Consider the following 13,004-nt stretch of genomic DNA (forward strand, 5'->3'; position numbering starts at 1 on the left):
CAATTTTTGTTACCAGAACACAAATCTATAAAATTATATTCGCTTCCCACGTTGGAGAAAAAAGGTGGGGGACACTAAATAGAGATTCCACAAGTGAACTACTTCACAGATCCACGTTCCCACTACTTTCTAATGATTTCCAAAAGCACGTCTTATCCATGTAAGCTCACAGCTGACACTGACACATCATGCGACTGCTTCAGATAGTCATAAACTTTACGGGCAGGCTGGGACTTTTTTTTAAAGCACTGTATAGAAAAGGATAAGAATATTTTTAAAATGAGTGAATTAAAAAAAAAAGAAAAAGAAAAAAAGTGACCACTCCCTTAGTCTCTGCACCAAAAAATATGATTAAATACAGTTAGGTCTAGATCAATGTTTTATTAGAAAATACATTCTTGTTCTCTTCATCTAATGCCAGGAGGCAGCTTAATTTACCCAAATTCCTAGACTTACATGCAATTCTTGGGGATAGCAGTTCATTAGAAGTCAATAGCGGGTTCTCATGAGGAGTCTTAAGTTGTGCATCTACTTGCTTTTGGGAAAATAAACTCGTTAATGTTTGTGGACTGTCATTTGCCAGAGATGAAGATTAATTCCTGTTTCCTGGATTGGGCAGATTCCATAATGAAAGAAGTACTGTATCTCTCTTACTTCAGTATTTCTTCCAGCATTAGGTAATAATTGACATCTCTTCCCTGTCTCTGCTCTCATTTAGCAAGCTGATAATGCTTTTGAAGTATTTCACAAATTCCATGCGGACATCCTCAGGATCTTCTTCCAGGCTGGAGTGTATTAGTTTCAGTTTGTTCAGTGGTGAAGCTTTGAAGTTACACACAAAAAATTAAAAATAAAGGTTACTATATTCACTTTAATACAAATGCATTTACAGTTTTCTTGAGTTCACAGGACTGTTTATCCTACTCAAAGCATTTGGAAATCCAGATGCATTAAGATACTGCTGTCCAGCATAACATATAACATTTAAAAAATGATGCATCAGTAATACAATGAACTAAGTTCATTGATGGATAAATCCTTTGAAAAACTGAAAGGATATATTTTGCAATCACATATTTAGATACAAAGTGAAATCCAGCCAATATGTAGGAATTCTAATCAATTCATTTAAGATACTATTTAATCACTTTGAAATTATAAAGTATTTTTACATTTAAATCTTAAAAATGTTTGGAACAAGTAGATCTACCCACTGTGATTTAACTATTCAAATTATAAATTGCTTATGCACTACCAAACTCAGAAAAATCTTAGATAAGCGGCAATGAGGGGAAAGTAAACACAAAGTGTATAGTACAGGTCAATGGAGGTTTAATCTGCTGTAATGTGGGAACAGTTCTTGAAGCTTTACTTTTCTGGTCTGATTATTCTATACGTTTTTTTATTGTGGACACACAGAACACTTTCCAGAATTGCTTTTTAGTTTTTATTGTGCACTATACACTTACAGCCTCTCCTTGCAAGTTCTGATACTGTATAGTTCTATTATCTTTTATTTAGATGTCATTTTCTGAAATATGTTTTCCTCCATATTTCTTCATGTTAACCATTTCTAGATGGCTTCTTTGAAACTCCTGTTGTAAAGCCAAATTAAAACAGGACCTTTTGATAGAATCTCTGTCTCATGGATGCAGTAATCTTCTTCCATCAAAAGATATGGGGACTGATTTTCTTCTCCCTTACACCGGTCTACATCACAGCACTGCCACTTAAGTCAGTTATACTGGTGTAATCCAATATAACAGAAAAGAGCATGAGGTCCCTAACTTTTCAAATCCATCTTTGTTTCCATCTTCACTAGTGACATAGCAGTTTACTCTCATTTGGACTAGATGGCTTCAATTTAGATGTATGTAACATTGAGTTTTTAGACACCTTTGTAAGTACAAGGAAGATAATCTCTTATTTCATTGAGCTACTCCTGGGGTGCTCATAAAATGCTGATTTAAAATGCCTCTACAAATCGTTGCTATATAGACAAAACTACAGAGGGACCATATTAAAGTTAGAAACCCTCATGCAAGGGATGAAGTGTTATTTAGGACTTGCTATCAGGAGATCTATTCCTGGTTCAGCCATAAACTCTCTGAATAACCTTGTTTTCCCATCTGTGAAATGGGGATATATTTACCTATCTACCTGTTATGTCATGGTTACACTTTCAGGTTCTCAGATAGAAGAAATTACAGAAATGCATAAAGTCAAAAAGAGTCACCAGCTTTGAAGGTTAAGTGATAATTAAAAACCTCTGTTTCATCTTCTTACCCAAAGACAGGTTTTCTGTGTCCCCTGCACTGCCTGGCTTATGGTGTGCAATTAGCAGACACTGGCCATCTAGTAACTGCTGTTGCTGCACAAAGCAGGAGTACCACATTTCAATTTCCTTCAGGTGACTGGGCATTTCTGGGTTGAAGACTATTACAACACCATGGGAGTCTTTCATCAGAGCTGGCCAGCAAGTTTCAAACCTTGAAAAGCAGGTAAATGGAAAATGGTAAGGTTGGTAGACCCAAAATTGGCAATTGTTTTTACTTAATATTTACTTAAAACTCCACATAGTTTATGTATTTTGTTTCTCCTCAAACACAGCTGTGTCAGTGTTTTTACCTATAAAAATTAGGGAAGCTTGCTGTCAATATGGAAAACTTCAAACACATTTTTGTTCTAGACAAACACCAATAAGCCTCCTAATTTAGTCAGACTCAGAGGCCAGAAGAGACCACTAAATCATCAAGTCTGACCACCTGTATATCACAGGCCATCCACACCAAGTAGCACCCACACACACACTAAACCCATCACAAGCAACCCCACCATACAATTGCACTCATAAATTTGTCCAGCTCTCTTAAAACTAATTAAGTTGTTTCCCCCCACAACTCCTACAGGAAGGCTGTTCCAGAATCTCACTGCTTAGATGGCTGAAATCTTCTAATTTCCAGCATGAATTTGTTGATGGTCAGTTTATAGCCATTTGTTCTTGTGTCAACACTGTCCTTTAGCTTAAATTGCTAAATTTTATCTACTGTACAATGTAACATTTGGTAAAAGATGTGTTTAAATCCTTCTCTTAAAGAGCTGACTTGTGGCGTGGTCCCATTCCTACAAATTTATCATCTCAGGCAGACTCTTCCACTCACAGAGACCCACTGACTTCAACAGGCATATGTATCTAGCCAGGTGGATCAGTTTAAGGGATTGGTGTCCCCCAAGTCATCTAGGTCCCAATCCCATATTCCTTGTGCACCTAGAACTCCTGCTGAGCTCTTAGAGTAATGCCTGCTAAGCTCTCAAAGATCACCATCAACTTGATCTGGTAACAGTTCAAAAAGTGAGTTAGAAGGAGTTTCAGATTCTACACCTGCCCTTGAATTCCCCTGACAATTTGTGGTTTTACAACCAAGTTTTCCTTTTAAAAAATATTTTCTATTCCTGGCTGTTATAAACCTACTCCCTCACATTTCCACCACCACAACAGGGCAAAAAGACTGACTTAAAAAAAAATGTATTAGCACTTGAGTCCCAATCAAGACTGGGGCCCAACTGTACTTAGCTCTGCAGAAATATGTACAAGGCTACTCCCACAAAGGACTTAATCTAAAAGAGTTGTCAAATGCAGAAAGCAAGCAAACTGAAAAAACTGCAAAACATTTTTCCTCTAACCTCTTTCAGTTACTCAGTGGTGAGTAAAAGAGACTTCAGAGAAAAGTGTGATTTTTAAGTTGATGCTGTCCAAGTATTTTACTGCTTTAAGAGACAGGGAGTGACCTTGTCTCAAGGTTCGTCTTCACTACCGTGCTAAATCGCATCAATGGCAGCGGCGCCAATTTATGGTGTCTGATGAAGACACATTACATTGATGGGTGAGCGCTTTCCTGTCTACGTAATTACTCTACCTATAGAGTAGGCGAAAGCTATATCGGCGGGAGGCGGAAGCTGTATCGGCGGGAGAAAGTAAATAAGGAAGCGTTATTTACTCCTTATAATACAAGAACTAGGGGTTACTAAATGAAATTAATAGGCAGCAGGTTTAAAACAAACAAAAGGAAGTATTTTTTCACACAACGCACAGTCAATCTGTGGAACTGTTTGCCAAAGGATGTTATGAAGGCCACGCCTAAAATAGGGTTAAAAAAAGAACTAGATAAAGTTCATGGAGGATAGGTCCATCAATGGCTATTAGCCAGATTGGGCAGGGATGGTGTCCCTAGCTTCTGTTTTCCAGAAGCTGGGAACGAGCGACAGGGAATGGATCACTTGAGGATGACCTGTTCTGTTCATTCCCTCTGGGGCACCTGCCATTGGCCACTGTCGGAAGACAGGATTTGGTTTGACCCAGTATGGCTGTTCTTATGATATACGGGAGACAAGGTGGGTGAAGAAGAGCTCTGTGTAAGCTCAAAAGCTTGTCTCTCTCACCAACAGAAGTTGGTCCAATAAATTATATTACCTCACCCACCTTTGTTAAAATAATGTGAAGTGTCAAGAACACTAAAACCCACTTACTTTTGATCACCGCCACAATCCCACAGCTCAAATCGACACCCCGCCCCTTTACTGTTGCCATTCATATTTGGTTTCTCATATTCCAGGATCCTAGAAACAGAAGTGGATTTAGTGCATGATAAGACTCTACAACAAGGCCATCCTGGAAAGAGCGTGACATCCCCTGGGGGAACCATTTTAAAGGTCTCCTTTCAGTATACATGGTGCGTGGCTTCACTCACCTCACTCCTTGAGTGGGGACGTAGCTGCTAATGCCTTCTGTGCTCTCTGACAGAAAGTTTGCCAAGACGGATTTTCCAGACTGCCAGAAACGGGAGCAAAAGGCACTCGTGTTAATAAAAACAACACCCACAGTTTGCAGCAGGGCTCAGGGGGAAGGGCAGGGCAGACTGCATATCCCACTTTGGAACATGATTTGTGCTGTTTGGGGTGGGTGGGGGCTACTTCCCTGTCCACGGGGGTGGGGCCCATAGGATCTTTGTGGGCTTGGATCCTTGTGGGCTCCCAGCTGGGCTGTTCATGTTGACGGGGGAGGGGGAGACACACGCAAGACCCGGGGCCTCCCGTTTGGCCACTCGGATGAGACACAGACAAGGCTCGGGGGGGCGGGGGGAGCTTGGCTAATCACACGGGGCGCCGACGAGGCTCTGGGATGGGGACCCAGCTGTGGGGGGGGGGCCCGGTGGGGCAGGTCCGGGGCGGAGGGCCCGACACACACACACACACACGGGGCCTGGGGGCTGTTCCCGGGGGCGGGGAGGGTTCGGGACCGAGGAGGCTCCCCAAGGCCTCTGCTCAGCCGCCGGGCGGGGCCGGGCCTCGCACTCACCTCACTGGGGCCCACGAACAGGATCTTGGCCTTCAGCATCCCGCGCGCTCCCGGAGCCTCCCGCCAGCTCGCCCCGCGCCAAACGGCGCCCTAGCAACGCGGCGTCGTTGCCAAGGGCGCAGGGAAGCCGCCCTGCCATTGGAGCGGAGCGTGGCCGGGGGGGGGGGGGGGGTCACGTGCTGCAGGGAGCCCCTCCCTGCTCCATGTGACCCCGCCCCCAGGTCTTCCCCTCCCCTTTTCTCCAGGCCCTGACACTTGTCTCCTTCCAGCCCCTGTCTCCCCCCCTCCCCCGGTGTTGAGCTGCTCTCCCCGCTTCTCTCACTCCAGCCCCTGAGTTCCTGCTCTAGTCATTCGTGTCCCAGGGCAGCTTCGCCCGGAAACTTGCACTGGGGTGCGGTTCACCCGTTCTGTTAGTGCTGCACTCCTCTGCGGTGGGTGCTCTTAGTTGGGACTAAAACAGATCCCATTTTGATTGAGCTTCAGGTTTGGCTTTGTTTTTTTTTAAAAAACAACTAAAGCAAAAATTGAAACATTTTCAGCCGGAAGCATCTCCACAGAACAATAAAAGGGGCGAATTACAGCCTGTACGGTTATTTTGGTGCACATCTGTGTCTAGACCAGGCCTTGTGATGAGGTCAGGAAATTGGCTAACTTTCTTCACAAGGTTATTCAACATTTTCCTGGCTTTATAGAGGTAGACTCTTATCACAGAACCTGAAAAGATGGCTCAACCATTAAGGGCACTAGCCAGGGACTCGAGAACCCAGGTTTCAGTTTCCTATTCTGCCACAGACTTCCTGTGTTACCTTGCACAAGTCAGTTAGGACCAAATTCACAATGGCTCCTAACCTCCATCAAAATCAAACGAAAGTAGGAGCCTAAACCTAAACACCTTTGTGGATCTGAGCCTAGTCCACTGTAGAAGTGAGGCTAGCAGTACTTCCCTGAGGATAAATATATTAGAAGATTATGAATCACTCACTGGCTACCTCTCTGAGCCATAAAATATATAGATCGGTTGTAAGAAATGCCAATCTCTGGTATAGTTTTCAGAACACATTGATCTTGTGATACTGTCTACAGAATTTCCTGAAGCCACCAGCACGAGCACTGAAGAGGCAAAGTTTCTTATTAAGGCTTTTTTGAGGGAGCAGGAAGCATTCTAAAGGCCCAGCATATAGGTAAAAACATCTGGCAACCAGATGGATTGCTTCAGAGCTGTTTAGAGCCCAGGTACAGTAACAGTTTAAGACAAGCTTTCAAATTGGGCCTTTAGGTGCTACCATAATATAAATGTTTACTAGTGCTATTAATAAAAGTGAAACAGGATTGTTTTGTTCCCAGTGAGAGGATTACTGTGTTTCCAGTATTTGCTGTCTCACTCACTACATAAAGTGGTTTAGGATTGTTTAGTGGCCCAGGAGCATGGGTGTCTTTATGCCACATTTAAAGGATCAGAAATAATCCATTGTTTCCAGGGCAAGTTATGAGAGAGAAAGATAATGCAAGAAAGCCAGCTGCACTTAGTCTCAACCAGATATTTGATTCTGTTTTAGCAGATTGGGATGCATTTTTCTGCTTTTTGAAATATACAGCCACCTCATCCCAATTTCACACCTCATTAGGTCAATTTGTAATTTATTCATTCTGCTGCAAGACTATATGCTACATGCCTGTTCCACTTGCTTTCAGAGAAAAGACAGAAGTGACCCAAAGAGAGAAAACTAGGACAATTTTACACTTATAAGCTGGCACATGTAACCATTGTAATGTCTAGCAGTGCACAAAGAGAAACGGATATAATGGTTCTAATGTGGACAGGCCTGCCCACAGCAACTCTGGGCCCTGGGGCAGAACAGTCAATGTTCCCCCTAGAGAGGGATGGCTGAGCTTACGGACACGACGTTTTGTCCTATTCATAACACCTTAGAACCCACTATGCGTAAATTGTGACGTTGCTTAATCTAGTTAACTTTTTTCCCAGTTACAGCACCAATATTGAACAAATTGTGAGTCTAAATATAAGATGTAGAATTTATTATTTTGAATTATATATTTAAATTAAATAAATACTTTATGGACTAAAATTTATTAATATATAAAACATTTAAAGAAGCACAAAGTAAGAAAACACCTAAAGTATCAGGTAGGCTAATTAAACACCTAATCGTAATTCATGTGTAAGCTAAAGACAAGGAAAAAACGGATATACAAAATGTAACTGAATATGACCAACAAAGTTAAAATATACAGTACAATACTTGCGTTGCTGTGGGATATTAACACCCAGAGCAATGAGGAGATGGCAGGCCTGGTGCGCCACATCTACCGGGAGATCTCCGAGGAGGCGGCTGGGGCAAAGGCAGAGGGAAAACCCACCCCTCGTTCCTTGACTGAGCAGTGGAGGTGGCCCCTCATCCTGCGCTCATGATAGCGGCTCGTCAGCCAGTGCTAGCGGCAGCGAATCGGGGGCTGGCCCCGGCTGCCTCTTGGCAAACTTAGGGCGGCTTGATTGGGTGGCTGAACTTGCTGGCTTGTGTTTGGCGAGGAGCTGCAGCCCTAAAGTCTCCCTAGCCTCAGCCCCACAGCCGGAGAGCCACCATGGCAGACACAGCGGCTCCCGAGCAGCCAGAGGCAGCGGCAAGCTCCACGGTTCCCAGGCTGCTGTTGCTGACTCCCTGCCAGACTGCCAGACCAGCAAGGTGCAGCAGCACTCTGGCAAACTGTGACTGGCACAACGAGGGACGGTGCCCTGTACAGAGCAGCAGGAAACCAAATTTCTTTTTTTTTTTAAATCTTAATTTTTATTTAAAAAAATATGTATCTATCCCCTTCCCCCCCCCCCCCGGGCCCTTTTAAATTGCTGGGTCCCTGGGCAATTGACCCCTTTGTCATCCCCCCGCATGCACGCACACTGTCGGTGGGCCTGAATGCGGACAACAGTGCGGAAGAGCCAAAAATCTGAGCAAGAGGTAACAATAAAATCTAACCACTGGTTAAAGGAAAGAGGGCTGTTTGCACATCTACCCAACAAGCAACTGTGATCTTCATAATCAAATAAGTTGTCAGATGATATAAAGTGCGTGTGTTTTTTTATATCAAGCACAAGGGAGTAAGAGGATCATATCTTATAAATTTTCAGAAGTGTGATTTAAACTCTTACCTACCTAAATCACTTTTGAAAATAGAAGTTAGGCTCCCAACTCACATAGGTGCTTTTGAAAATTGTACCCAAAGTCAATCTAATGATTTTTAACAATTTAAGCCATTCAGGTATTTGGTTTTTCAGATTAATTACTGATATATTTCCCCCAGCAATCCATATTCTCTTAAATTGCTGGTTCAAAAGCATTATGCTTGGCTTTGGCCTTTACTCTGAGCCTCTCTCTCTTTAGTGTAAAGGGGGACAAAGAAGAGACTAGCAGTCAGTTAAAGGTATCCGATGAAGTGAGCTGTAGCTCACGAAAGCTCATGCTCAAATAAATTGGTTAGTCTCTAAGGTGCCACAAGTACTCCTTTTCTTTTAGTTAAAGGTACTGTATCTCCTTTTCAGCAAACATCTGTAAAGCAGTAGTGTTTAAAATCTGAACAGACTTACCTTAAAAAAACAACAAAAGACCTGTTACTTTGTTCCATTCCTCACATTTAAACAGATTGCACCCCTTCCCTCACTTATGCGCCCCTAGGCACAGCATCTTCAGCGCATCCCCCGCCTACAGCTGACCTTCGTGTTTTCTGTAAAAAATGAAACTTTAACCCACTTTTAACTTTTAGGCGCCCCTAGAACACCGGTGCTCTTAGGCATGTGCCTTCTGTGCCTAATTGGAAATCAGGCCCTGTGCCTCCCTGTAAACTTTGGCAGAGAAATCCAAGTGGTCAAAGTATTTCTGTTTAACGCAGTGAATTAGAAGCAGAAACACTATGACAAAATCTGCATCCCAGCTACACACTGCAGACATAATTGCTTCTGTGGGCTGCAACATCGCACTGGGGCAGAATTTGGCTGGCAGAGTTTAATTTTAAGTTATAGCTGCAAAGCCTGCAAATGAAATAAACATTAGTAGTTCTTTTTGCAAAGCGATTGCTGAGATCACATTCGTTCCGTGGAGCAATAGTAACACCTAGTGGCTAAACATGCCCATTCATTCCCTCATTTGTTTCCTTTCTCAGATAAGTGTGACAGGACTTGGCACGATTGCCAGTTTTGACCTGAGAGGCCAGCACTTACACTCTCTAGGGATTTGCCTCTTTTCCCTCCACCCTGTTCTGTTTTCTGTTAGAAGTGGTAGGTGAAATATGAAACTTCATTCCTCTCTCCCCCCCAACCCTCCTTTCACATTTCTGGCTAAGGTGGGAAGTTGTTTCAGTCCATCTAGGTCTGTAAGCGGGTGGGCTGTGCTCTGTGTGGCCTACTGCTTCCAGCGGAGAGAACTCCAATCTCCTCAAGGAATCCATAATATTAAAGGATCAAGCTGATCATCTGGTGGAGGTTGGTGACCTTGGTGCATTTGATAATGGCATGTTAACTTGCCTATGTTAAGGCAGTGCAACCTGATAGGTTCCAAGAAGTAACATTTGTGAAGATCAGTAAGATGGGGTATACACAGTTATTGACCATAGCCTCCTGGGGCAGCTAATTCATCAAAAAGGCTCCCCTGACAAACTGGCATTTGAGAGGAAAATAACCTTAAATTTTTTACTGTGTTAGCAGAGGAGCTGCTTGGAAAGTGTTTTTAATCCTCTCTGCCCCCTCCCCCTGAAAGTTAGAATTTTTTAGCAGCCAAAACACAGAATATTTTGGTTTGGAAATACAGCCATGATGCCTCATAGGAGTTGTACTTCATCTGCCTCATGTGCCCATTCTCTTCTGCTGACTGGACAGATTGCGTCTACCATGATGCACAATGGCCTCCCTTCTTGGTCAGCTGTGTGGTGCACCATTGGAGGTAAAGTCTGGTTGGGGAACCTTGCCTGCAGAAGAAAATGGGGAAATAAGGCAAGGTGGTGACATTTCTAAAGCAAAATATTTTGGTTTTTGATTGTTCTCCAAAGGTTCCAGGTGTTCATGGAAGGCAGATTGGATTAATTAACAATTTTCCATCAAAAGACAGTTTTGGTGGAAAATGATCAGCCAGCCCTAGTTAAGCAGATCCTTATGGTCTGATTCTATGACCCTGGATCGTGATCTCACTAGTGTAAATCCACCGTAACTCCATTGAAATCAATGGAGTTACATTGGTACAATACTGGTGTGAGAGGAGACTCAGGAGCTATGAGACCAGGGAGAAAAAAGGGTTTGGTCACGAGAGGGCTGTGCATTTCCTGGAAGCTGTTGAGGAACCCAGCTTCCACAGAGGCTCATAGCATGTCACAGGATTGGGTTAAAAGTCCGCAGCATTTGTTCAGTATATTTATTTTATCAGCAGCAGAACTACAAAATGCTGCATATGTTAAACAAAGCAACTAGCATGTGAACAATAGAACCAGGCAAAATTTAGTGACCCCGATACACAAGGCTTAGAGCTGCATGGTTTTGTTTTGAGTTTTGGTTTTGAATCAAAAATCTCAGAGTGAAACAAGGACAGCTCTGGAGTTTACCTCCCCCCCCATTCAGCGAGCGCCCAATGACTAAACTGACAATCTACCATGAAGGTTATTTATTCGGGGGTGAGGGGAGGGAATCCTGAATGACTGCACTGAAGTTAAGGAAAACAAATTCCATTAATGTCAGTGGGACCAGAGCTTAGTCCTGAAGCTTTTGCTTGCAAAATGGACTGCTGGCAAGGAAGAGGGTTTGTCTTGTGGATAGGAAGGGGAGTTTTTTTGTTTGTTTTCTTGAGTTATCATTGTATCACTTCGGCATTTAGCACCAAACAAGAGTTTCTAAATCCTGCATGCCTTGCAAACATCACACTTCCACTAAGGTACCTGGGCCTAGTCACATCTCTTCTTGGGTGTCCCAGTCATCTTAAGCTATTCCATTGAAGACAATAGAGTGACACCAGTAATTAATATGGCTCAGAGTCCAAAGCCAAGTTATCTTCCTTCCCTCCTTCCTTTTTTCTCTATTACCATCAACAGTTCCACCAAACTAATGCTGAGCAGCAAAAGGACACACTTTTCCCTACCCCCTCCATAACCTCAGCTTTTATTTAAAAAGCGTGTTTCTAGCCTTTTTCATAACATAGGACTTTCAAAACAACCATGTAGGTATGGATAAAAGTTCCTTATTTTTCCTAAAATCACCAGGGAGATCATATCAGCTCCTTAGAAGTAAGAAAGGGAAAACACAACAGGAACTACAGGCACTTACCAGCTGAAAACAAGAAGGCTTCAGCAAATAATCAACTACAAAATGGCTACTTTAGAGTGACAGCTGTGTGTGTGCATGTGTGTTGTCTTTGTATCTAATTTAGAGGGCTAGCCACACCCCCTTCCTGCTGTGAAAGGTGTTCTTGGGGAAAAAAGTCATGTAAGAATATACCTTACAGTAGGAAGATTGATGAGGAGCTGGGCTGTCACTAATGAAAGTGCTGTTGTGATCAGGTTTATATTGTTACTGTTTATAACTGTTTATAACTAACTTGGGTTATAGCTGTTTAGATTTAGCCTTTGGGGCCTACGAAGTCCATAGTTATAGGTATCTCAATTTTTGTAGTGTCCCCTTTCTCCTTTCTGATGCTGTGCTCACCCTCCCCAACTCATAGCTGCATGAGGACTGCTACCTGAGCTAGGGACACCATAAGCTTCTTGTTTGCTAGCAGCTGGCTAATTAGCTGAGGTGCTAATGTGGTTTCCAAACATGCGTGGGACAGTTTAGTTGATGGCAGTCAGCAAAAAGGATACAAAAGGTGGGCCCATGGTTTCCTAACTCTACCCTTATTCCCTTCAAAGGCAACAATAGTACCTTTGGGGGAGGAGAAAATGGAGATGACGCGGAAGCAGGCAAATCAGTATTGAGATACCTCCCATCCTCAGAGGAAAAGAAGAAACAGAAATTATGAGCGATAAGACACCAAAGAGGGGATCAGTACAGAGCAGCAATAGGCAAAGAGATATGGGAGGACCAGACAGAAACAATGGAATGCCAAGGGGATGGAGAAAGAAGAATTTGGAGATCAAAGGGTATTTCAAGAACAGAAAAAAAGGTAAACAAGGCAAAGTAACATGGAAGGTGTAGACGGAAGAGAAGGGTTAAATAACAAAGACAAAGAATGAGAATCGTAGAATTGTAGGACTGGAGGGGACCTTGAGAGGTCATCTAGTCCAGTCCCCTGCACACATGGCAGGACTAAGGCCATGTCTACACTTACCGGTAGATGAGCAGTGTGGTGATCCATGCAGCAGTGTTGATTTAGCGGGTCTGGTGAAGACCCGCTAAGTCGATGGCAGAGCGCTCTCCCATCAACTCCAGTACTCAGCTCCCCAAGAAGAGTAAGTCAAGTCGGAGGGAGAGTGTCTCCCGTCGACACAGCAAGATGTATACACCGCTGTAAATCGACCTAATCTACATCGATTTCAGTTACGTTATTCATGTAACTAAAGTAGCATAACTTAAGTCAACTTACCGCGGTAGTGTAGACCAGCACTAAGTATTATGTAGACCATCTCTGCCAGGTGTTTGTCTACCTGCTCTTAAAAATCTCCA

The 13,004-nt window shown here is 43.2% G+C and overlaps 1 protein-coding gene across 1 annotated transcript; it reads right to left on the bottom strand.

Annotated features, from left to right (window-relative positions):
* Positions 1-366: 366 nt before the first annotated feature.
* Positions 367-5,501, bottom strand: IFT22 (intraflagellar transport 22). The gene is made up of 5 exons (XM_073315625.1): positions 5,357-5,501; positions 4,749-4,828; positions 4,528-4,617; positions 2,287-2,489; positions 367-822 (listed from the first exon to the last, which is right to left on the bottom strand). The coding sequence occupies exons 1-5, from the start codon at positions 5,393-5,395 to the stop codon at positions 674-676; spliced, it is 561 nt and encodes a 186-aa protein (XP_073171726.1). The 5' UTR covers positions 5,396-5,501; the 3' UTR covers positions 367-673.
* Positions 5,502-13,004: the final 7,503 nt, after the last annotated feature.

The sequence above is a fragment of the Lepidochelys kempii genome, chromosome 17 (assembly GCF_965140265.1).
Source record: "Lepidochelys kempii isolate rLepKem1 chromosome 17, rLepKem1.hap2, whole genome shotgun sequence".
Classification (NCBI taxonomy): domain Eukaryota; kingdom Metazoa; phylum Chordata; order Testudines; family Cheloniidae; genus Lepidochelys; species Lepidochelys kempii.

What these genes read in the sequence shown, in the direction of transcription:
- IFT22 (XM_073315625.1), bottom strand. Translation starts at nt 5,395, where the DNA reads ATGCTGAAGGCCAAGATCCTGTTCGTGGGCCCCAGTGAG. An exon ending in TGTTCGTGGGCCCCAGTGAG is followed by an intron (nt 4,829 to 5,356) that starts GTGAGTGCGAGG and finishes CGTTTCTGGCAG; the next exon opens with TCTGGAAAATCCGTCTTGGC. An exon ending in GTCCCCACTCAAGGAGTGAG is followed by an intron (nt 4,618 to 4,748) that starts GTGAGTGAAGCC and finishes TTCTGTTTCTAG; the next exon opens with GATCCTGGAATATGAGAAAC.